This window comes from Chlorocebus sabaeus, chromosome 1 (assembly GCF_047675955.1).
Source record: "Chlorocebus sabaeus isolate Y175 chromosome 1, mChlSab1.0.hap1, whole genome shotgun sequence".
Taxonomy (NCBI): Eukaryota; Metazoa; Chordata; class Mammalia; order Primates; family Cercopithecidae; genus Chlorocebus; species Chlorocebus sabaeus.
This window is the reverse complement of record NC_132904.1, coordinates 127,537,454-127,564,147: the sequence shown is the minus strand read 5'-3', so window position 1 is coordinate 127,564,147 and position 26,694 is coordinate 127,537,454. Positions and strand designations below refer to the sequence as shown.

Here is a 26,694-nt window from a genome sequence, read left to right as displayed (position 1 = left end):
GTTCTAGTGCATCAGAGTCTGAGAAGAAGGGCAATCCTGAGAGGCCTGAGCATCCTCCAAACGGTTGTTACACCTGGTGCCTGATTCACATCCTAGGTCAGGCCCACGGTCAAGGGCTGGTGTGGCTCAGACCCTAGCTCATCTAATCCCTGCCCTGTAGTGCTCCATCCACTGTGAGGGCCTTTCTCTTGCGCATGAGGAAGACATTCAGCCCCTGAGGCTGGCACAGAATGACAGGAGATGTTCCAGAAGGAACTTGGCTGGGTTGGGGCCAATGCAAGGGTCTAGAAAGGAAGCTCCACCATGTTCCCATCTCCATCCATACCCAAACAATACCACTGTGTGGAGAGCACATGTGAAAATGCAAACAAACATTAGTGCTGAAAGAGACAGAGAAAGGGACTGGCAGAATGAGAAAAAAGAACCATGAAAGGGAAGACAAAGAAAGATAAGTCAGCCAGCACATGATAATGCGATTTCAAAAAGAAGCTACTCCTAACCCAGGCCTGTCCCGTGATTCAGCCTCTGCTGAATACGGCCACCCTCTGGACAGTCCTGATTTTCAGAAGCCTTGAAGACTACCTCTGGAAACCAGATCCTGGCCTCAGACAGAGGGTCTCTGTCTGCCACGACCCACTTCCTGTTTATTTATCTTCAAATCTCTACAGAGCTACCTCACACCTTTTCCTTGAAAAAAAAAAAAAATCCCATTTGTATCTAAAATGTTCCCCATATGAGAATGTCTCTGTCCCTGGGAGATCTTCCTTGCAGTCAAGGACTAGGGACAAAGGGGGCATCCAGAGAACATTAAATTTCCTTGATTATTACTGCTTTAGACATTCATTTTTGGCTTTTTATTTAAGTAGTCTGAAATCACTGCATATTTGTAATTCCCTTGAAATCCACTTTTAAAGCAGATACACAATCATTTCAGAGTGGGGGAAGCTAGTTGCTTTATTTTTTCCCAGAAGAGTGGAAGAGGTGGGTCTCATAAGCCAACACATAACTAGGAGTTCACCAGAGCTATGAGGATAAGCTCTCCCTAGACAAAGGATCACAGGATGCTTGTAGCCCTCCATAGGTCCCTAAATTACACACTTCCTTTGACAATGTCCTGATAATTCAGCTCTGTATTGACATTGCCTCCTCTTCACCATTTTCTATCCTATAGATACTGCCTTAAGTATACAGTCCACAAACAACCCAATCCTAGAAGAAGTCATCAGAGGGGCAAAACAGTAGGCAATGGCACCAGGGTTATCTTTTCTAGAAATCTTCATGTGCAAAGGACAAGAATATTGCCATGTTGCCTTGTGGTTAGTTCTGTTGCTTAGTTTGGAAAACTTTATTTAAGAGGGCAGACGAAACCAAGGAGAGGCAGGGAAATCGTTCCCATGAACCTTCTTAACTTCTACCTCATGCTTATTTTTTTATAAAATTCCAGAAAATAAAATTTCCCATTGCAATCATTAAGTGTGTTGCCCTCATATGAGAGGTGTGGTTTATCAACACTGGAAATTGAGTTACCATTTCTGCAGGCAAGGTAATCAGGGAGATAGAATCATTCTACCTTACACAAAGCATAACCGAGATTCTTCTTCTTCTCCTCCTCCCCCAGTGCCTGTAAGCCTTAACCCCGGAAGCCAATCAGGACCCAACCCAACACTGAAACCTAGTTTCTCTTCAGTAGATGAGTTCTGCACGTACTGTTTTGGTGGACAGCAGGAACAGAACACAGTTCACTACAGTAAATGCCATTTTCCACGGACAAATCAGACTCCATGACTCGGGCCTCAGAAAGCCACGTTCAGACAGGAGAAAGCACCTCTGTCTGCTCACCAGCTCACAGCATGAAGGCACCCCAGGAAAGCCTGGGCACAGTCAGACCCAGGACAAAACAGCGGCTCTCCCAGAGTGCAGGAGCCAGGGCTGGCAAAGCCCCATGGCACGGGCGAGTGGGGGCATTCACTCCAAGCCAGACCCCTCCTTTGGGACTCATTAACTTCAGAGAAGACTGCTCACGGGGAGCCCCTCCAAGCCCCTGTCACCACAGCCACCAGGCTCAGGCACAGACAGTGCCAGGGACAAGTCCCTCAGTCTCAGCGACCACCTGGTCCAGCCACCCCTCACCCTTAACAAGTGCCTGAGCCGCAGAGGCCAGTTTTTGGGAAAAAGCTCACCGCCAGAACCTCTGAGCCTTTCCCCATGAATGCCACATTCCCGGGCAGAGCTCCCAGCGCAGCCATAAATTGTGCAGCCCAGAGAACCAGCGACCTCTCCGCCAACCCAGGCACGACTCCGTGCACACACCTGCACCCCTGCCCCTTTCCCCCACCCCATACAAATCATCAATTCGTAGAATAATGTCAGCTCCCTACCTGAGGGTGGCGCTCTCCCCCTGCCGGACCGTCACGTTGTCCATAGCTTTGGGGAAGGTGGCATCTCCGCTGCGCACGGGCACTCCTGTGGGTACAAGGAACAGCAGCCTGAGAGACACGACCACGAGGCACTTCCAGGGCAGGAACAGGTACCCACAGACCCCCATCCTCGTCAGCCACAACTTCCCAGAACTCCGGCAGCCGCACGGCACACGCCCCCCGGGCGAGCACAGGAAGTGGGTGGGGTGCGGAGCGAGCGCGGGGACGGAGCGGTGAACTAGCGGCGACCGGGAGGCGCCGGGAGGAGAAAAGCGCGCAGACTCCTCCAAGTCTAATAGTCCTCCCCCAAATGCAGCCTCGGCTTGCCAGCCTCGGAAAACCAGTTCCACGGCGGACGGCCAAAGGGGGCTCCCTCCTTGCGGCTTCGGCCCGGAAGGTGGCCGAGGAGGGGGAAGCGCGAGGCAGGTGAAAGGTGTGGGCGCGTCTCAGGAGCCGCTTCTTCCCAGTGGCAGTTCAGACATGGCACTTTGGAGAGGAGTAAGCACTTTGGTACCGGAAGGGGACGGGGTGGGCTTCATCCAGCCACCCAGAGGCGGTCGCAGTCCCTCAGTTCCAACAGGGGGAATCCGACACTTTGTAAGTTTCGGAGCCGGGCTCGCCACCGGAAAACAATCAGAAACAATAGCAGATGGGAAGTGGAGCTCGCAGGAGGCGCAGGGGTGGCGCGCGGAGGAGACGGCCGCGCGGGCTTCGTTGAATCCGGACCCGGGATCCTGCGGCAGCCGCCTCGGTCAACTTCCTCGGAGCCCAAATGCGCGCTGCAGCCGCGGCTCTCCGGCCGGGCTCGGCGGGGCAGGGGCTGCGGCGGTGGCAGAGGAAGGAGCAGCCGGGCGGCGGGAGCGGACCGCGGCGGCCCTTAGCTCGCTAGCTCGCTGGGGAAGGCACGGCGCAGCCGGCACCGGAGCCGCGCGGACGCCAAGCTCAGCGGCCGCCCCCGGCCTCCGCGCCGCCTTCCTCCCGGGAGCTGCCCCGACGCGCGCGGGCCCAGACCGCCGGGGTTGTCATGGCAGCAGCTCCATCCCTGACCGCCACTTTCTCCCGGTGCCGCCTCGGAGCGAGCGGGCGGGCTGGCGGCGCGGATTGCGCTCTCATCCCGGCGGGCGGGCGCGGGGCGCAGGACGCGGGCGCCCACCTTAACCCCCGCCGCGCCGGGCCCGGGCTGTGCACCAGCCCAGCCCAGGCCAGGCATTTAACCATTTACGCGCTTCCAAATTAGGAAAAAAAGCAAAGTTACCGTGCAACCTTAATCAGCCCCAGACTTGAGACATCTTAAAAAGGGTCACAAACTAATTAACTGGGAAAGGAACACCCTGCAGCATGCATACATGCACCTTTAAAATGATCAGATTAATTCCGTTGGCATTCAGAGTAAATTCAGAGTGTTGGGAGGATGTTTTAGAAGAACCTCATAGTTATTCAGTAGTACAGCACCCACCCAGCAGCCCCCAAAAAGCTGCTCAAAACCCCAGAGACTCAACACTACCATTCTAGAGATCTGTCGTATATAAAAACAAATCCAAAATCACAGAAGCCTCTTAGTGTGCGAAACTGGAAAAATCGCATCATCAAAATGTTGGTCAAGTTCAGACACCCACTTACATTCTTTATTCTTGTTTTGTCGCCATTAAAAGATGCTGGGCCTGCAAAAGTGCTCACTTGGGTGGATGAGTGTGAGCCACTTGCTGTATTTATACAGCAGACTCCCAGTTTTCCTGGGCCTCACACTCTGGCACAGCTGATTTCATCTTTAAGAGGTGTGTTTCTCAAATTCTTGAAACCCAGGGAGAGATTGGATTTGCCTCGGTCCCTGTCAGTTCTCCTCTCTGGCTGCTGCTGGTCCTCCTGTGCCTGTATTATTATTTCTCCCTTAACTTCGGCTCTGAGGGAATGGCCTGCGTTTCCTTTCCCTGGCTAGGCCTTGTCCTTGTGCAAGGGGGAAGCACAGAGCAGCCCAGCAGGCACAGTGGTGGTGACATTAATAATGCTCCCTTCTCAGGGATTCCCAGAGCCCGGCTCCAGCCCTGACCCACATTCTCCTTGGGGATAGAGAGGAGGCAACAGTGACTTTGTTTTTCCCCTGGACTTTCTATCAAACACAACCAGGAAGCTTTTTGTTGTTGTTGTTGTTGTTAACAACTGTTAAATAACAGAAAAAATGTTCTTCCAAAAAGCTATCCAGCATGAAAGAGACTGAACCATTATAACTGAGTCATATAACCATAAAGGCTCATTCTGGCAACCTTGGAGCAGTACCAAACACTTACATGTAGATAACACGTTGGAGAGGACACAAACATTTCACCAATCAAATCTCCCTCACACTAACTATTTTATGGAGATAGGACAGAAGTAGGCTTTGGGGAAATGGAAACCACACTCTTGGGTAACAAAGAAAGACTAAGAAGGCTTGGCTTTCCATTGTCATCGTTGACTAGAACGTGCTCAGCCAGCAAGAGTAAAGCGACTTTACAGTGAATATCTCAAAATACTTTGCATTAACTCATCATTGGGCCAATTGTTCCCTCCTCTGGTGACTTTTCTGATATTAAATTCTCTGGGAAACTCATCTGCTACTTTTGGCCACTGGGGATCATTTGATGTATAACACCAAAACTATCAGTTGTCAACTTATGGCTGCAATAAATGACTTTACCATCAGGAATAAACAATTACATCTGTGGGGAGCAGAAGAGCTTTGTTTGTATTTTTGAAAGGAAAGGAGGAAAATTAACCTATTTTAGCACTAGTTCATTCTTGGAAGACTCTATTGTATCTCCATTTTCCAGTGGGCAATTGTGGAAATAGGAAATTGAATAACTTCACCACGTTAAGATAAATATGATGATACACTAAAGCTGTGAGATGATGTTTGCCGACTTTCAGTCTGCTGAATTTGGGCTACTTCTTCACAAGCCAAGGGGTCACCTCTAATAATTTATCCATTCATTTCAACCATCGCTCATACTCCCCCCTCTCAACCCCTCTTCTTAAACACATCCTCACCACAACAAGTGGAAACAAATGCCCGTCATGGGGAAAGGACAGGGGCTCATTCTGAGCATTTCCCTCCAGGCCTGAGACTGGCAGGGATGATTCCTTTCATGGTAAATGCTAATCCTGGCTCTTGCATCTAATTTTCAGGTAGGTACAAATGAGCATTAGTTTTTGCATCTAGGGATGTGGATAATGACAACAACAGGCTTTCCCGAGGGGCCTACATACATGATTAACTCTACAGGAAAATACTTAGAAATCCATTTAAGATGGAAGATGCTTTATTAATACATTTTCCTGCCATTGCTTCATTAGTATGTCTGGGCAGGAAAATAATTCTTCGTACAGGCTCTTTGAGATGTTTGGTTGCCACCAGTCTGCATGCAGTTGATCTAAGACAATCAAACCACCTTTGTCTCTGCCCGTGAAGGGAGAGTGCTAAGCTGAGCAATCCAGCAGTTGCAGCAGAAAACCCAGCCGAGCTCAGGTAACTCACAGGGAGGACAAAGAAAAGGCACTTGCAACCTCATACCTGCTTCGTGGGCCCAGGGATCCAAACTTTATTCAAATATAGAAGTTTAGAAAGTGGTGAAAGGTCAGAGATGCCCACATAATTAACAAGACAAAATCCATTTTATTCAAACCGGCTATTGAAGTGGTTTGAAAGGATGAAGATCAAAATCATATGTCAACTCACTTCCCAGCCCTTAATCCCTAAATATAACCAACACTTAGTGGCTTATCTTATATCCTGTCTCCTGCTTCATAAAAACTGCTGGATTTATTTTATTTTTCTCAGCATATCCGAGTTAATGAAAAGGGATGACATTCAAAGCAATTTCATTATTTGTGTTCTTTATAGAAACAACTTCCTTTCTGCCTCCTTGAAAGCAGATTCCTAACGAGCGCCCACTTCCACCCTCTTTCCCACCATCTCCCTCTCCTTCCTCCCTTCCTTGCATACACATATACTGTACACATAAATCAACTTGTCACAGCTTGTCTCTGTGCTGACAGCTGTAATTGCTTCAGGTTATAAAAATATCTATAGGACAATGCCTTTCAAGCTCACAAACATGTACACACATCCACACTCCCTGAGCAAAAGGAAACAATCATATTCCCTTTAATAATCCTGGGACTGCAAAGGAGGGAGGAGGGAAGAGCCTGCCATGCCGACTCTGGACGGTTGGCAGGCAGGTGAGGAAGCAGTAGATGGAGGCTTCAGGCAACCCTGGCATCTGTACACTGAAGCAGGGCTGGAATAGAGAAGAACTCCCAATGAAGAGAAATTAGCTGTTGTTTCTGTTTTACTCCATGTTACCCAGAGCAAGCTGGGACCAGCTAAAGAGCTGTCACTATTCCACACACACAAGAGACCAAAAGACGAGCACTAGCTTAACAAATGCCAGCTCTGCTTCTCCTTGTCTAAAAAGGCTAAAGGCTCCCCTCTCCTGGTGGAGATCTCACATAGGAGTGCAGGCAAGAAGATGGGAAATGCAGGGCAGTTAGAGAGTGGTGTGACATCAAATAGATACTGGAAGATTTAATCAGAAAAGGAGGCATAAATCTGGATAAAGAGATGCCTCTAGGGCAGTAGGGAAGGGCTGGGAACTGGAAAAACATATGCTATTTTTTGCTCCTCTATGAATACAGGATCAAAATAAAATCATGGTTCATCTGGGCTATAGTCCAGCATGTTAGGATTTCAGCAGAAAGAGCAAAGGGGCAACTTGAAAAGGGGAAGAGTGCTCCAGGGAGAGAAAAGAGGTCACAAATAGAGAGAATCGAGGAGGAGGATATGAAGGAATGGCAAAGGTGAGGCTATCTATGGACTTTAAACCCATAAAACTTTATAAGAGATGCATAAAGCAGAGAGGTGGTGGGTAGAACAATCGGAGGTAGACAGAAAAGTCAGGGGGAACAGGATGAACAAGCCAAAATCAAAGTGCCGATGCAGCGAAAGGCAGGTGCCCAAAGGGGACAGCCTGAGAACCAAGGGTCTTTGGGGCAGAGTCTTTCCTTTTTATCTAAGTTTTGGGTCATAATAAGACCCTGGACTCATAACATCACAGAATGATACATTCAGAAGGGACCTTGGAAGATCTTTAGTATAATCCATTCATGTCTTAAGTGAAGGACTGAGCCCCAGGAGGGAGGAGGAGTGATCGCAGGAGCATAAAGTTTATAAACTGACCAATCCAGACTAGAACTCAGAACTCCTGACTCCTACACCAGGGTTCTTTCTACTCCACCTGTCAGGTAAGAACAATAGTTAAGAGCTAACCAATACAATAACTCCTGCCGCTGCATCATCTGTGGCCAAGAGAGAGACACACAGAGGAGAGTTTACTATGACTGCCCAGAATCACTTTGGGTATATAATTATTTGGTTGAACTCAAATTAGTTAATAAACCAGCAAACGGATTTTGAGTTCCTCGTGTGTACCAGGAACTGTGTTGAGAGGTACAAAAATAAAGACATGCCCCCTGCCCTTGAGTTGCATGTGGTCTAGTGCTATTGGGTTTGTCAGTGGTTTTATTTCTATTAACATTCATGAAAATTAAATGAACTCCATCCTGCACTCCCCTATAAGCCCTTGAGAACTTTCTCATTGCTGAGACAAAAAGGCTGAGGTTTGCCTAGCCTGTGGGAAGTAATTTGTCTCATTACACTTGTCCGGATTCCCAGGCACAATCTTGGTTCTCTAGCTTTATTGACAGGGGCATTAGGAGGGGTGGGGTGCTCTGAAGGACTTCTAAATATTGGGAAGACCTTCATCAACTCAACAGGGTCAGTGAAAGCAAGGAATGGGAGAGACATAGGCAAAAGTAACGTGGACCTCCCCTGCATAAAGTGCATTTCCAGCAGGGGAGACAGTCATTCGACAAAGAATTTTATGAAATAGTGGATACAATTGTGATGAATGCTGTGAGAAAAAAAAAAAAAAAAAAAAAAAAAAAAAAAAACAGATGGAAAAGATAGGATAGGAGATGCTCATCGTGTCTGGAAGATCAGGAAACTCTTCCCTAAGGAAATGACATTAAACTGGACTTAACAGTGAGGGGGAGATGAAGGGATGGGCAAGCATGGGCAGGAATCTCGTGGATGGCAGAAGATGGCACGGATGCTACACAACCCAAGACGGGAAGGAGCATGAGCAGAAACTGCCTCAACAGCCTCAGACGGTGTTCATGCAAACTAAGGATGGGCACCTCGGGAGTGCTGTGTGTCTCACTGAAAACCTCTAATGCCATCAACGTTCTGTGTTCACCCAGTCACAGATTTATTCAGTACATATTTATCCAATAAGAAGGACCGTGACCTTGGGTTTTAGACTCAGACCAGAAGTCAAATATTCACTCTCTCCATTACTAGCTGTGGGACCTTGGGGACCTGCCCTAACCTAATCTGTAAAATAGTGGTCCTCATGGTTAACTACTGCTCAGTACTGCTGTGAGGATGAGATGAGGGAGTAGCTGCAAAGAGTTTAGCACAGGCCTGGCTGCTCGCAGGCTTCTCACGCTGGGACTGGTAGGAGCTGCCATTGGCTGTGCTTCCCTCATTCTGAGTCAGCCTACAGGTGACATTCATGCAGAGAACCCAGGAGCAGACTGCTGAGTGCAGGCCCTGGGAATGCTCTTAGAGTTCACAGCATAAGGGGGACAGAGCAGGAACGTCATGCTGAGATGTAGTCAGAGAGAGGAAGTAGCACAGCCTCTAGACCACCCACAGCAGGAAGAGCTGTGGCCCCCCAGCTCCCACCCCACAGTCAGGCCTCTGTTCTCTAGGCCTGTGGGAAACAGCCTGTGCTTGCAAAAGAGGAGACAGCTTTCTCTTTCAGTAGCAGCCTGGGAACTTTGAAAGTACAACAGAAAAGTAGCCAATCCACCTGACAAAAAGGCAGGACACCTCCATCCCATTATAAAGTGAGCCACAATGTCTGACCTCCTTCCAAGAGCCTTTAAGCCCTTCATTGCTCCCATGTGCCCGATGGCTGAATCCAAAGCTTCTTCAACCATGCAAGGCCCAGCATGCTCAGGTCTCCATCTTAAATGAATCACTAGATTAGAACATCTTGGGCCTGCCTCATCTTTCCCAATTTCTACATTCAGGGATTGGCATTGTAGCCTCTGTGGAAGAGTTACCTGGAGACATTCATCTACATGCACACACAGACACCAGTTCTAATGTTCCTGAGCCCAGCTAGAGTAGGGAAGTGGCTTCTCAAACAGAAACAGCCCTAGGAATGGCAATTTTATCAAGTACAAATTTGGAGTTTAAAACCCCAAGTTCACTGTCAGAGGAACTTCGCTTACTTCTACCCCTGTCCTCCATTCTCCCTAAACAATCACCTAGAACTTCTGTCTCTGTTTGACCTTTTCCCTTCATTTTCTTTAGAGGTTTTGTTTCTTGTTCCCCATCCAAGAACAACAGCAGACAAAGTAAATTTTAATGACATAAGAATTTGCATAATAACATATGGGTCCAACTGTACTTTTTATTGGAGGTGACATTTGTGCAAATACATTTTGTAAACCATAAGACCTGAATTCTAGTTTCAACTCAGCCTGTCATTTTGTCACCTTAGATAAGTCACGGTTTGTTTTTGAATTTTTAGCTCCTTCGTTTGTCAAAAACAAACAAACAAAATCTTCATGATCTGTGGGTCACTGAGAAGGTCTAATGACAAATTCAGTCAAACAGGTTGATGCACTTTTGCAGAATTAAAGGAACAATTTCAGAGTACGGTGACAGCTTAGCAAGAGTGTAGGATCCAGGGTCTGGAATTCCAGCCCCAAGCCTGCCCCTTACCAGCTCAGTGGAATAGCTCTGCTCTCTTCCTCTTGCCTTCTAAATGAGGAGTTTAGATGAGCTGGCTTCCCAGAATGTTTCCAACTCTAATAGTCTAGCATTATAATGCTTCTCAACACTCTTATCAAATTCACTCATCAGTCCTTCCTGCACAGAAATAGCCCTTCTTATATGGCCTTCCATTCTTCCCATTCATCTAGGTAACCACTTCAGAATGTAGAAAACTGTTGTACAAAGTAATTAATGAGCTGCCCTGGATCTGAGGCAAGCGATGGAAGAGTCAAGATGATTAAAAGTCTTCCGATAAAGGGTTTCTTTAAGGAAAAGAAAATCCCACAATGCAACCAGCAATGTTAATCTTCAATAAATATGCTGTTAATATTTAACTGGCATTTATTTAAACTTACAGTAACTGTCCTATTAAATCTAAATTAATTGCCCATTTGGGAATCTTCCCCTAAAGCCTAGCTGGGACATGGCTGTCTAGATACAGTCTATGCTAGGCATCCAGCCATAAAGAGAATATTTAAACCCTCCTTCCAGGACTAGACTATTGGAATATCCGGGTCAGAAGAGCTTTAGAGTCTATTGGACTAGTTGCACACTCTCTGTCATTTAACTTTCTGTGGCCCTATTTTTTTTCTTCTCTCCAGTAAGGGATTTTTTCTGTTTCCTGTATCTACCTCTTTCCCCCTTTTCTTTTTATTTGGATTCTCTCTCCTTTCTGTTAGTGTTTGTTTCTTCTGGACCTCATGTTTTAGACTCATTCTGCTGTGTTTTATCTCAGTCTCCCCTGAGTTTCTTAAATAAGCCATTTAGGCATATGTTAATAGCATATTCTGTACACACACGGATACATATACATACATATAATTTTGTGTGTCACAAAGAACATTTTATAATAGCAGTTGTATATAAAAGGCTAAGTGCCGTGAAATAATTCCTGAGTCACGCTGCTTTAGAAGGGGCAGCAAGAGTGTAATTGGGTAGAAGTGATCTTTGCTATCCCTGAAATCAATCAATATTTTTTATTAGAAATGTGGACCTGGTTGAACTTCTGTGATGTTATTTTGCTGGGATTGTAACCCATTTACATTTCCACACCAAACATATACAGACACACCACGCCAGTTTCATCAGATCAGTTGACTACTGAGACGTGGATTTCAAACAAACACCTAATTAGATGGGTTAGTGTTCAGACTGAGTTAACTTTCAACCAATGCATCAAGACTGCATAAAATCTGAGCTTTCCTTGGGGAAGTGGGAACTAGATGAGACTAAAATCATTCACTCTAAGGTTCCTAAATGTTTAGTTCACCGAGTTTGATGTATAAATGTTCACTGTTTGCTCTGCAGGCTCTGGGACAGGAATGGTGGTACGGAGGAGACAAAGCACCAATGAGGAGTAGGTGAAGTGGTGGGAAGGCGCCCACACATTTTAAGAAGATAAACATACTCTCAACTGTTTGCTCGTGGAAGGCTTGAATTTGTACTGCCCTAGAAGTCAAGTTTCTTTGTATTTCTAGCTAAACTAATACCCAAACTATCCACTTCTTTTTTTCTTCTTCAATTTAAAGCATCTTTACTTTATTACTCTGCCAAACTTATTGACTCTTACAAAGAAGTAATAAAATGCATTTCTATATGCTTGTGAATCACTGTGACTTTCACCTTGTTGGTCCACCTATATGCATTGCCATCATGAGTTCAGGGCCTTTCTAAATAAGGTAATCGAGGTTGCCCTTGAGGCATCACAGCCCTGTGCTTCTTTCCCAACCTGGGGTTGACATGGGCAGTACCTCCCAGAAAGAAATGATTTCCCTAAAGCTTTGGTATGCTTTCCTTCTCTAGCTTACCACAAAACTACCAGTGAATGCTACAGGTTGTGAGAAAGAAGGAGCCACTTGTGAGTGTCTTAGGAAAATGAACTTATGTGTTGTTCAGGTAGCTTTGAACCTGAGGGAGGCAGAATTTGGAAAATGTTGTCAGCATGCATGTGAATAAACCACAACACAGGAAATAATCTACCTTGGCTTTCACAACAGTTTTGACAAGGTGTCAGGATCACAGATACCTTTTAGAAAAAGCACATGATGAGAAGACTATCTTTTTTTTTTTTTTTTCCAAAGGCAGAGAGTTGCTTAAAGCTAAGATATAAATCAAGGGTAGATTGACATGTTTCTATATGGGGAAGTATTAATACTAGATTCCCCAAGGGACAGTTGCTAGGACAAATCAAATTTAATATTTTTACCAATGATCTGTCAAAGGGAATTCATAGAGAACTCTCCCAAGTTTGCAGAAGACATTAGGTTCCCTTAAGTAATTAAACCTTCAGCTGACATGGATGAGCTGCAGATAATCCAGAAAGTTATTTGGATATGTGGAAAAGTGGCCAAATATAATGGAAGATACTTTAGAAAAAATAATCTAAAGTATGCATATAAGTTGCTGGCATAGAGGCAGTCGATGAAGAGACAGTGATGTGGAAGGGATCCGGCATGAATGCTGGAGTTAATGGCTTTGACTTTGTGTCCACGTTCCACAAATTACCAGCTTGACCTTGGAAAATGTTCTTACCTGTCAGAAGCTCATTTTTCTCCTCTATTAAAAAGGAATAATACCTACCTCTTATATTTGCTGTGAGGGTTAAATGAAATAATTTATGTAAAGTACCAGCGAAGTACCTGGGCTGTAGTACCAACTCCACAAATGGTTGCTACTGATTATTCTTTTACAACCCAGGAAAGTAATCTTGGAATCAGTGATGGCTAGCAGTTCCCAAGCTATGATCCTCACAATGCATATTGGAACATGATACTATAGATTATTTTCTGCAGATATCAGGAATTTTTGCCAAAAAACAAGTGTTGGCCCAAACATTTTTATGAAAAACACTAAAAGGGTATTAGAAAAAATAGAAACAGAGAAAGAAATGTTATTTTTACTCAAAATTGTTCCATAAAAATTATCCTAGTATTGCTTAGAGTAGTTATCATTGTAGCTCACAAATAATAAACTTCATGCAACCAATCGCTGAAGTCAGAAACTGAGTCACTTTTAATCTCTTCCGTCTTATTGCTGCCCCTGATAACCCAATCTCTGTCTCTCTCTCTCACTCTTTTTCCTAGGTTCTTCCTCCAAAATATATTTTATATCCATCCGCCTTTCTCAACCTCCACTGCCTCGCCTGGCCCAAGCCAAGATCTCCTTATTTTCTTATCTGGATTCCTGAAATTCATCTTATGCACATGTCCTCCTCCTGCTCTTGCCAGCTCTGTTTCAGTCTCCACATTGAAAAGAAGATTTCCTGAAATCTGACCTTGTCACTGTCCCGATTAAATCTTTGGTGGCTCCACACTGCAATTTGAATAAAGTCCCAAGTCCTTTCTGTGGTTTCTGAGCCCTCAGGATGTGGCATCTGTGTATTTTCAGCTTTAGCAACTACTTCTTCCCTTTTGGAACCACGTCAGATTTTGTTTTATAGTATTACAACTACAATTCCTCAGAGGTTCTTCTTTCTCAGTTGAGGGACTTTGCATGTTCCATTTCCTGCGAAGGATGCAGTCCCCGTGCTCTCAGGCTGAGTTGTCTTCACCCTTCTTGGTTCTGATTGGCTCATGAAGGTCTCACTATGCTGTCCACTGGACTTGGCATATGCCCACTACATCAGTGCCTCGCATAACACTCAGAATACATGTAATGGTCTAATTTCTGTCTTTTTCTCTGTTACATTCCTGAAGCCTAACACAATGCCTGGAACATAATAGGTTTTGATAAATATTTGTTGTATTTACGTGACCAGCACAGGTGGGGAAAATTCAAAAATTGAAATAATTTGTTTTGTAGGGACTTCCAAATCTCTACAAACGAGGAACATGAAATTGATGATGACATTTGGTATTCACGATGTATAAAGATAGAGTGGACACACACTTAATGACCAAACTCTAGCTAAAATAAAATTTAAAAACTAAGAAATCAAGACAATAGTTAAAGGATAAAAACAAGTATGTCTGAATAAAACTTATACAGACAAAAATAATCTCTAAATAGGATATGAGAAGGTTTGAATAAACTAATGGGTGATATACCCATACCGTTTATTAGGTTAGAGGCGTCTGATGGCTTTCATGTAAAATTGCCACTGTCCAAAGCAGGTAACTAGGACATCTGAATTTATGTGACCCAGTGTGACCTTTCTAATGTCATGTTCCCATCTACCCAGTAATTCCATTTTCTGTCTGGCTGGGGATACTTGAATTATACTTATCTCACCCCATCCCACCCCTGTAATACACATACCTACCTTATGATACAACTCCTTGTAGAATGTTTATGTACACTTGGTAAAGGCATTTTAAAAAATACAATGAAAAGTGTGTGCCTGATTTATGTGGAAATGCATCCTGAGGAGGAGAATAGCTCCCCTTAGGCAGGGTTAGTTGGCCTGCCTTGCTTTCCAATCCTTCACATGCTTGGCTGTTTCCTCCCTGAATGACCTCGACTTTCACTCTTCACTGGGCTGGGGACCCCTGATCCTCTGTGCACTCACTTGTGTCTTGTACATTGCCTCTGAATTTACCTTGGACACATCCTTCACTTTGCTTGGCTCCCTCATTCCGAAAGTTTGACTTCTAGCAACTGGAAGAGCTGGATTACGATATATGTCTCTAAACTCTGAGTCTTAGCTCTTTCTCGCCACCTCAATGCGTCCCTGTGTCAGCCTACTTTCTAGGGCATGATGGGAAGCAACTGGTTTTCCATGGAATTTTTCATATTTCACTCCAGTGGAAGAGAATTGTGACAGCAATCATCCCAAACAATAGGTAATGCATGAGCCTGAGTTCTTGACTTTGTGCTCCACAGGATTGGCCTCAACAGAAGGTGGGGGAAACTATATTATTTTTCAATTTCATTTCCTGAAGACACAGATGCATAAATGCACAAAGCCCCAGAGATTGAAAAAACACGGTAGGCCAAGACTGGACGGGCTTTAGAAAATGTTCTCCCAAATCACGATCAGAGTAAGTTAGTTGAAAAGATTTTTTTTGATTGCTCAGCTGGGATGAGAACACCCTTCTCACATTTATTCAACAAGCATGTCCTAGGGTAGGTGACATGTTACATCAGGGACTATCATATCCTTGGTATCCAACCTCCATGGCTACAGACTGCTGGAATAGATGAATGTTAGAAATAATTGCACAGATAATCAATGAATTACAATTGGAGTCAGTACTACAAAGGGAATGTACACAATTTCAAGAGAACAGAAAAGGGGACAGTGCCTTATTTATCATCACTCAATCTCAGCAAAGAACAGGTAGAATACATTCAAAGATAAATGGGAGAAGAATGAATGAATGAATGAATAAACATGTAAAAAACATCTAGACCTGTGCATCTCAATGTTTTCCCACAAGGCCAGTTGGTCCTACCTCCCCACAGGCAGACATCAGCACCAGACCCCCTTCCTCCTTCTAAGAGGCAGTCATATTCCAGGGAACGGGGGTGTTTTCCCACATTCTTCTTATTTATCAAACAAAAATAGAAGAGGTTTGTAAATCAGGTTGTATAAACATTTCGAGCACAGTCATTTTGCTTTTAGGAGAGATAGCTAACCACACTCTCATAACAAATCCACTTTGATCCCAACATCCAACTTACGACCTCCTAGCACTCTCCACCCAAGAATAACATTAATAATAATCAGCCTATTAGCCAGGGTGCTTGGTTTGAATCTGAAAATTTTGAGAAACGATCTTATAAATTATTTTCCAAGGATATCATCTTTAAGCATTAACAGGCACAACTGACACTGAATTCTGGGAATTGAGCATAATTACATGGAAATTGACACGACACAAATGCCAAGAATTCTGTTAACCTTTAATATCTTTTAAAAACTCTCCCCTCGTAATTATCTCTTTCCTTTGTCTCAAATGTTACTGATGAATATTTAGAGGTATGAGCAAACAAAAAAGTGGATGGATTGTGGAATATTGGTCTTTCTTTGGAATCCTGGAGTTTTCCAAGTGTTCCATCAAGAGGTGATAAATAGAATACTTGGAATTTGACTATTTTTAGAAGTTATTTCTACCTTTATATTTGCTCTACTCGAGTTGTCTGCTTATAATTCCCCATGCTGAGTAGAAGCTCCTTTGCATCAGTAATTACAGTAAAAGTGTCGGTCTAAGGCATTGGATGTCTAATGCAATTCCTGACCTGTTCTGTGTCTTTGCAAAAGTCATTGCACCTTTTCAGTGCTTCAGATACCATTTCTGTACAGTGAGTGTGATGACATTTAACTCCAACTGCAACAATATTTGCACAGTGCTGTAAACTTTACCAAGGGCATTGCCAACCCTTTGCTCACTGGTAGATCAGTGCCTCTTAATTTTTTTCCTTCTTGCCACTCCCCAATGCTACCACCAAGGCTCTCTTGCTTTTTTTCTTTTCCCTCTCTCTCTACTATTTTAATTAAATCCTAACTCATCTCTCTGCCTCCAACCCTGCCTCTGCCTGAATCAGTGCTTCTTAACCGGGGCAGGGCACACTCCTTGGAGGGTGGGAGTGGAAGATCGAGTGGATATTGGTTAGCACCATAATTGGAGAGGTACTGCTGCCATTTACTGTACAGAGGCCGCAGAGATCAGAGACTCGGCAAGGCATGGCTACTCCGCCACGGACGTCAAATGCCTGCCAGACATTTAGGTGAGTGAAACCTTTTTCTTTTAAAAATCTAAGCCTAAAATGTACTCCATTTGACATATAAACACAGATATTCTTGCCAGGTTTTAATGTTCACTAATTCTCCAGGACTGCAACTATCCTGCAAGTCAAAGAAAGACTGTGTTTGATTTGTTCACATCTTTACCAAGAAGTGTTCACTAGTTTGAAAAATCACATACTCAATGGGAATGTTTCTCATCATGCTGAGTCATCAATTAATTCTACATCCTTGTATCAGTCTCTACTGTCGCTTAGCTGTCACATTCATGGTGATTCTGTGTATAGACGCATCCATACTTCATTATATCCTATGGTGCAATTGCATCCAAATATTTATTTTACATTTATATTATTATAAATCATTTTCTATTTATTTCTCCTTCAGATTCAGTCAGGCTTTAGATAGGTCATTTTCTGAAGTACGTGGATAGGCATTATATGTTATCTATGAACGTATCTTCTGCACAGTAATGAGGGTATTAAAAATATTTTAAATGATTTTTGTGTTAGAAAAAGTTGAGAATAGCAGATCTACAGCATTTCACACAGAGAAACCAGCTTTATCTTTCTCAGGCAAGGATCTGATAATGTCCTTGACCTAGGTAGGAAGTTTCAGTGGCTCCCCCTGCCTATGACATAAAGACCCGACTCTTAAGATTGACAGTCAGGAAGTATCCCACGTTTATTAAATAGTGTTAGTCTCTGCAGTGGCCCCAGTTTTGCACTCATGTAACATCCTAGGACCCGGTCAACCTAGACTAGGTGTTCTTCTTGGAAAGTTGCCCTGCATATCACAAACTATGTAGATGCTCAGACTTTTGCTCTGCCAAGATGCCCTCCTTCCATCCACAGCTTTCTAAATCCTATTCAGGTTTCAAGAACCAGTTCAGATTCCATTTCCTCCATGAAACATTCGTTTAACCAATGCTTCCCATCCCTCTCTTTTCTACTGGTTGAAATCAAAATATTTAAAGGAAATATATGTGTGTGTGTGTGTGTGTGTGTGTGTGTGTGTGTGTGTGTGTGTATCTTTCACAATCTAGAACTCTGTAAATGTGTGTATGTGTATCTGCATTGTAATGATCTCACCAACTAGGGTGTAAGCTCTCTGAAGGCAGTTGCCCTTTCTCATTCATTTTTGTACCTGCCCAACACTGAGCAAAGTATATGACCCTGAGCATGAGTTCAATAAATATTCATTGAAATGAAATGACCTCTCAGTGATTAAGAAAGGTAGTCTAGGTACTATTACCTCTATTTCATGTGCGAGAAAACAGCTGTAAATGAGTCCTAACGGGTTGTGGTGTGCAGAGTGTCAGATGAGGCACACTGTAGGGGTGGAATGTATGGTTACTTCCAGTCCATGCAAGGTCCAGGTCTGCACCTGGAAAAGATCTAGAGAGGTTGACCTACATTTCTGCTGCCAGAAAATAAAAATCTTCATTTCCAGATCAGCTTTCCAATAAACGTGTTTGGATTTATGGGACTCTATATATCAGTGATGATGGCAAATCTTCCACCTCTTAAAACCTAATCACCGAATAGAGCTGCAGGTTTTCTCTTTTTAAGATATGTTCTCAGCAGAATCCCGCCAGAAATAAGACTTGAGCTTCCCAGAAGCTTCTCCAGGCTTGCCCGGTGTGCAAGGGTCGAGCTTCAGCTGCACCCCTCGGCGCAGAGCCAGCCCTGGCGGAGCCATCCATCACAGCAAAGCCTGCCCTTCTCGCACACTGCTGGAGTTGGAAATGGAAGTGGCCTTTTAACAGAACATTGTCTTAGGATTGTGTGAAGCAAGGCTGACAGAGAAAGGAAGATTCATTCCTGACACCAATCATACTAATATCTGTCACCAAAATGACATTTTCCCTTTAATGATGAAAAATGCATCAGGAAAGAGGGAGGAGGATGAACCACCTTCCCGGGCTGCTCTGGTCTGATAGGGAGGAGCCTGGACTGCTGCTGGTGGTTTGCAATCTGGAGGAGGTGAGGCGATGGACGGCCAGTTGGTCACTGAACAAACACAACTGGTGCTCTGTTTGGAAGCGAAGGGTGCAAGCAGATGGAAGCCTGTGGGTGAGGCAGTGTCACGGCGCATCTGACTGATTTCTCATTAGGCCCTCTGCCTGGTGTTTCAATAGAACTGCCTCCATGTCTGTCAGGCCCCAAGCAGAGGTTCAGTACTGGTTTTCAGAGCTGCCGTACACATAGTTTACCACATCCAGTTTCGCAGAGCTCGTAAATCTTCCCAAGGCTTCACTTCCTTACTCTCTTACGTGGAAGGGCCACAGTGCGGACCTCATATGCACATCCAGGGTGAATCTGTTGGTGGGGGTGACCCACGTATGGGTGAAAGTGCCTTTAAGCCAACACTTTATAGACCGAGTCTGAACACACGGAGAGGTGGGGACAGCAGAGCCACTGGCTTGCGTCTCCTAATTAGGCAAGCATGTGGCTGGCGGTTGAAGAGAAGCTGCGCAACTGCCCCCAGTGCTCACAGAGTATTTCCCAACAAACACCAGATTGCTATCCAGAAGCCCACTGTTCACAGAGGTGTTCGATGCTGACTTCTATATAAAATGCCTTTCTCCCCCCTTCCTTCTTTCCTACTGGCAAAGCCTGCCTCCCACAAAAGAAGCTAAAAATGCCAGATATTCACCCTTCTGTCTCTTTTGCGGTTATGCAGGTCACTTTACACAGTAGAAGGACTAGATATTCCTCCCTCATCGAAAAGAAACATGTGCCCTCTTCCAGGCCCACTTCATTTTTATCTTTGATCATGATTAGGCGATGGTGTGAGCGATGGAGAAAGGTGGCCACCTTTCACTCATGATATGCACATCTCACGTGCTGAGCATGATGGAGACCAACCCTGAGGTCCTGGGTCCTGGAGGCCATTGCTGAGCATGGGGACACCCCCCCCTCCAGGCTTCCTTGATGCCCTTTCTTTTTAAGCATCTGCTGTAAGGGGCTTGATTCCCTGCAACCAAAAACATCTGAAGTATTCCATTTCCACTTCCTTGGGAGAAAGATATTTTAATGCTCCGAAGATGGTACTTTGAGATTCCTTCACTTGGCCCTGAGCTGGCGCTGCTGTGTCCACACGTCTTCTGCCTTCTGTTCCAGCTTTCCTTTATTCCCTCACTCTCATAGACATTGGCAGACCCAGCCTGTTAATGCACCAAGAATAATACTCCTAGAAGCACTAGGGTACTTCTAAAGTTTAATGCTTTCACAATTCTTTGCAACGTTAATTAACACAACACCCCCTCATTAGCTAACCTGCCAACAAAGCAACTCCGAATCATTTTCTTCTTTACGAAGGAGGAAACTGAGTCATTTATATCCCTGTATTTGCATGAGTGGGCTTCTGGCTCCCCCTCTGCTCCTCCTACATTCTTACTTTCAAATATATTTTAGGCCAGCAATGCTGCGATTTCAAAGGGACTTCACCTGAACAATTGAGCACCCAAAGTCATGATACACTAGTGCACATTTTTAAAATTCTAGCCCTAATACCCAACCCTACAAATAATCCAGACCACAATGTCCACATCCTACATTTGGGCTGAATATGCTGTTCTCCTATAAAGTTCTTGATCTTTCTGCCTCCTTCTGCCCTTCCAGACAAGGCAGAATCCCCCAACAAGACTTCAAAGGTCCAAAGTGACTTCTTGGCTCTATAAGTGACACTGAGAGCTCTGCCCTAAGGGAGAGAAAGGGTATGCCAAGGCTGTTGCCAGGGAAGAACAGCAGGTGGCAGGAGAAGAGCTTTCTGTCTGGAAGTTGAAATGTTGAGGTGGCCCTGCTGTGGGGCCTTCTGCAATGAGATGTCCCACTTCACTGTGGATTCTTGCCAAGAGGAGCTCTGGCTCCTTGGGGTTGCTGGGCTGGCCTGGGCAAGGTCAAAACTATGGCTACTCCTCTTGCCCAGTCCACAATGTCACCTGCTCCTTGACAAGAGAACATGATGAGCTTGGAGGCAGCAGTATCTTTAAATTTCCTCCACCCTCAAGTCTACTAACGAGGGCAGCACATGGCCACCCACACCACACTGACAACACAGTCAAATGCTCATTAGAGGCCCTAGGGACATCCCACATCCAGTGGAAAAGACATAGAGAAAAATAGGGGGCAAAGCACTGCAAGCCCTACTTTTAAATTAGAAATCAGCCAGGGTTTCCTGACAACAAAGGAAATTACATACAGCTGAGAGGAGTTATGCAATATGTGCACACAATTGAAATTCACATGCATTACTTTGTTTATGAAATGCTTGATAAACTTTTGAGAATGAGAAAGATTATCTCTCTTTGCACAGTTACAATAACCATAATTGATATCAAAATGTTAGATTTGCAGAATAAATTATACTTTGTCATGTAATGTAATTCTCACCCAGCTACCCTATCTAGCAGAACCATGTCCCATTTGATAGATGAGTGAATCAAGCCTTAAATGGGAAGAAGAAGAAAGAGAAGGAGAAGGAGGAGGAAAGAAGAAGAAGGAGGAGGAGGAGGAGGAGGAGGAAGGGAGGAAGAAGGAGAGGAGGAGCTGACAAAGTTCCCATAGTGGAATGTGGCAGACATTGGTTTCAAATTTAGTTGTCTAACTCCAAATCAGTGTATTTTGCTGGGCTGTAGCTTAATAAATACAAGAAGCTACCCTCTCTCCTTGAGAAATATTCCCTAGGCTGTGGCTCATTTGAGAGAGTAAGGAGTATTTAGATGGGATAATAGAGATACTACAAAGGGCAAAAGGAAGACTACGATTGAGGAGCAGATGAATGAGAACCAGAACCATTGTCAAGAAGTACGCCCAGTGAAAAAAATGGGACACGTAGAAGAGAAAGAAAGAAAGTCCAAAATGTCTGAGCCGTGTAACAGGCCTGCCATTTATCTCGCTTCTGAATATCGGAAAAGGCACCATTTGTCGTCCGCAGAACAATACATGGGATTTGAAGACACCTCCAGGCTCAAGGAGCAGTGACACAACTCCCACCACAGAGAGCTCTGAGGGGTGCTTCCCAGTGGCCACTGGCGGAGTGGGCAGGTCCTCAGGGAGCCAGAGGCCTGCTCTCCATCTGGGGAGCTGCTTGCTCAGGATGCCATGGCTAAACTCCTTGATCTCTTGGCAGCATGTGGCCCCATGGAATGCTCTTCTTCGTTTTGAAAAAGCCTCTTTTTTGGGAAGTCAAGTCACCACCCCATCTAGATTCCCCATCTTCCTGGACAGGATCTTCCCAAGGGCTTTCCCCAACTTGTGGTCCACCCTGTCTTACACCTCATCTCGATCTCTGTCAGTCAACACTATTCACACCGCTCAAGACACACTTCGACTGACCCCCCCCCCCAACCCTTCCACGGAGCCCTGTCTTTTGGTCATCCCAGTGAGAAGGGATCTCTCTCTTCTGAATGCCTGCAGTGTTTTGTGTCTCCTATAGCACACTGAACACACTGCCTTCTGTTAGAGTTGGGTGTCAACATACGGCATCCTCCCTATAAGGGATTAACTTGTTTCTAAGACCTTTGTCTTTTTGTTAGACCAATTTACTTGATAGATGAAAAGACGCATAGAAGTCATCTAAGTCAACGTACCCACATTGTAGATGAGGAAATGGACCCCAGAGAGCTGACATAGTTTAGGCAAATTCGCACATTCTCCTCTAGGCTAGGCTAGGGGAGAGCTGGAATTCATTTGCACCCCGAAATCAGGGACGTGCTTGACCAGAAGGAGGACAGAAAATGTCGAAGGAATGAATGATTCTGTCAGATCCCCTAGACCTGCCATTCCACTGTCAAAAGTGGTTCAGCCAGAGACACAGACAATTAGTAGGGGATCCTCAAATCAACCTCATCCCAGAGATAACCATCTCAGTCAGCATATGCGTCCGGGTGGCACCATCAGCAGCACGCAGTATCTGTTCCCATCCGAAGGGCTTTTCATGAGGAGCTCATTCTGAGCTTCTTGATAAGCAACTGGGTAGTGATGTTATTTTTAATCAACTGACCAGGGACGAAAGTTCTTCAGAGAATTCTGCTTTTATACATTAAAAAAAAAAAAACAGAAAATCAATCTATCGCTAATGAAAGATGATTGAAAATTGCTAATACCAACCAATTGTGTAACTTTGCCTTACAAAAAAGGAGAATGCTCATGAGTTTCCTCGTCTCCTCCACTGTAAACAACGCACAGGGCTCAGCTCCCACCACCGTCTCCCCCTGCACTCAGCAGGCTGCTGGCAGTTATTACAGGAGGCTGCCTTACCATTAGCACAGCAATGCCAATTAATTGCAGTCATGAGCAGACTTCACATTTAAGGAAACTCACAGCCTGAGCCCTAGCAGCACTTGTAGATTCGGAATGTGTTTAGAAAGCTCTGTTTCCAGGGGGTGTGGTGTGTGTCTCTACAAAGAGGGGAAGGCTCTGAGGGTCAGGGGTGTGGTGGATGTGTGTGTGTGTGTGTGTGTGTGTGTGTGTGTGTGAGAGAGAGAGAGAGAGAGAGATAAAGAGAGAGAGAGAGAGAGATAAAGAGAGAAAGAGAGCATGTGTGTGCTGTGCATGTTTTTGCTATCTTAAAGTAGCCAGGTGCCTTCCTTTGGAGCAGAGAATTGGGTCGGGGAGGAGGGCACTGCTGGAGAGATGAGCTTTGGGTGTGCTGGGAAGGAGGAGTCTCTGTGAACAAGAGAAATGAGACTTTGAATACAAGGGATTTGGGAAAGGAGCTAAATGCATGCCTAAGTAGGAAGTTTCTGAAGATGGAGGGAGAGGGTTCCTGCAGAGACATCCGTCTTTGGTTTTGGAAACAATTTATCATGCAAAAGAGGTGCGCTACAGTGCTCTGTGCCTCTTGGTTTCCTTTACTTTCCTTCCCCCACCATCTTCATGAAAACCTCTGATGTGCCTCTCTTTGCACCTCCCACTCTGTTGTTCTTATTCTCTCCTTTCTCTCTATTTGTAAGTGATAGGCAGTGAGGATAAAGTCGCTGCTCCTTACTAGGCAACCTGGCTCCACTGAGTCTGTTGTTTAGAACCTTGTAGAAGTCCTGAAACAAACCCCCAAAGGAGCACTGTTTTCCCCTGAGGACCTTCTAATGTATTTTATTTAAAGGCCCACACACTGGGCCGTCAAAGTCACATGCAATGTGACAAAGTGGGTAATTATGTTTTGCTTAGCACACAACAAAGGAACAAATGGCTCGAGAGTGGTGTGCTGTGCACTCGGGCGTGATGTGTGAGGCCAGCCTGCTGGGGGTGTGGCCATCAGAGCCCAGGCTGGCCCTCTGGTCCCCTACCTTAAAAGGAAGGAGGCTGTGAGACGTCTTTCAATCTGGGAGCTGAAGTGGAATCCGCCTGGCCTGCATCTGATGCTCCTTTGTTTGGTTTGCATGGAAACCTGTGTTTATGGGGGAAACTCCAAGCCTGCTTTCTACAGACAGATGTTTCTGGTCTCTGTCCCTCATCATGTCAAGAATGTTCCTTTTGGGAGATGAACTCTCATTTAGTGTTCTCTTCCCCTGGTGCAGGAGAGGGAAATAAAATACCAACACTTCCTAAAATCCAGATGCTCCCTCTGGAAGTGGGTGACTCCAAGCAGCCTTTGACAAGGGACTCATTTAGCACTCAGTGCTGCTGCAGCTCAATAGAAAAGAGAGGCTGCACTGAAGGTACAAATTATGTCCACAGTCCTTGTCACTGGTGAAAAAAAGAGGAATAAAGCTAGATTCTATGTCGCCGATGCCAAGACCAGCTTCTCTTTAAACACAGGAGGACTTCATCCCATCTCCCCTTCCCTCTACTTATCCCACAGGCTGGAAAAACTTGTCACTTTAAAATTTAATTATATAAAATCCTGCTCCCTTTACCCCCTGTGGATGAGCAATTGTTCTGCTATTTCTATAAAACGCCACAGGAAATATGAAAATAGGAGGCAGGATTTGGAGCAAGACTGTTCCTGAATGCCTGTGGTTAGCAGCGCCAGAGAAGGCTGTGAGGATTTTACATCTGTGACAAGGAAGTGGAAAGAGGAGGGAGAAAGAGTGGGAAGGCAGGTACTGCAAGAGACCTATCTCGGGATGCTGCAGTGTGACCTTTGACCTGAAGGAACCAAACCTGGGGCTGAACCGAAAGGAGAACAGCCCTCACCTGTGCCAAGCTCACTTCCTAAGGCAGGAGATCGGGGCTGGCAGATGGGTCAAAATGAGTCATGAGCTGGAGGGGAATGAACGACGCATTTCTCCGTAGTGTGAAATGCCCTCTCCAAAATAGACTGGGAGGTATCCATGGTCTCATTCATCTTTTTCTGTTTTTCTGAGATCGAGTCTTGCTCTGTCAGGCTGGAGTTCAATGGCACAATCTCAGCTCACTGCAAGCTCCGCCTCCTGGGTTCAAGTGATTCTCCTGCCTCACCCTCCCGAGGAGCTGAGACTACAGGCACATGCCACCATGCTTGACTAAGTTTTGTATTTTTAGTAGAGACGGGGTTTCACCATATTAGTCAGGCTGGTCTCAAAGTCCTGACCTCAGGTGATCCACCCGCCTCGGCCTCGTAAAATATTCTTTAAACAAATATTTTACTGGAAAGCAGTTTTGAGTAGCAACTGAAAGTATAGGCACTGGAGCCAGAAGCCGAGATTTCAATCATGGCTCCTTCACTTACTAAAGGGATATACGTGGCAAGTTACTCTCTTCTTGTGTTGGTTTTCTCATCTGTAAACTGGAGATGACAATAAAAGTACCTCCTTCATAGAAAGTGCCTAGAACAGTGCTATCATAATCATCTAATAAGTTACCGTAATATAGCAAATACTGAACTAGATACAAGGGCAACAGAGCAGTAGGAGGCCCTGAGCTTGAATTCTGGTGGCTCATAACTTAATGGGGAAGACAGATGTGTAGACACATTACCTACAGTGCGATGGGAGCAAAGAGAGTGGCATCTAACAAGTCTGAAATTTTGAAGATGAGTCCATCTAAGGATCAAAGGATTTGGGAACACTTAGCAGAAGAGATGGGTCTGTAGTTGTTTTAGAATTAGTAGGAAGTTACCAATTGGAGAGAGGAGTTGGGTAATTTCTAGCACACGAAAGAAAGAACAAAGCAGCTGAGGTTTAAGGGATCATGGCCTGTTTGGTAAGACACAGTGAGAAGTGACTTGTGCCAAAGAAAGGCAGGAGAAGAAGCCAGAAAGAAGCTCACAAGTCTCGCTAGACAGTTTGGGTTTCATTTTGTTGGAAATAAAGATTCACTGGATTTATTGTTTTGTTTTTGTTTTTGTTCCCAGGTACTCAGTCTTTTCATTTTCTTCAGCTTTATTGAGATATAATTGACAAATAAAATTGCATATATTCAAGGTGTACAACGTGATGTTTTGATGTAAGTGTGCATTGTGAAGTGATTGCCACAATTAAGCTAATTAACATATCCATCACATCACATAGTTACCTCTTTTTGGTGTGTGTGACAAAAATACTTACGATCTACTCTGTTAGAACATTTCAAGTGTACAATACATTGTTGTCAACTGTAGTCATCATGCTGTACGTTACTTCTCCAGAACTTATTCATCAGGGGCTTTAGAGTTATACTGACGGGGGTTTTACCGACTGCCTATTTGACCTGAGACAAGTTGTAAAATGAGAATGATAGTGTCCACTTATGGAGTTATTATGAGGATTAAATAAGACAATGCACAGAACAGTGCCTAACACA

The 26,694-nt window shown here is 44.7% G+C and overlaps 1 protein-coding gene across 8 annotated transcripts in view; it reads right to left on the bottom strand.

The window, feature by feature from the left end:
- NTM (neurotrimin) overlaps window positions 1-26,694 on the bottom strand; it is a 1,227,126-nt gene that overhangs the window by 424,813 nt on the left and 775,619 nt on the right. For all 8 annotated transcript variants that reach the window (XM_073022378.1, XM_008021538.3, XM_008021540.3 and 5 more), the window contains one exon: window positions 2,379-2,463. In XM_073022378.1, coding sequence (XP_072878479.1) covers window positions 2,379-2,463 — 85 coding nt within the window. The remainder of the gene's footprint in view (window positions 1-2,378; window positions 2,464-26,694) is intronic.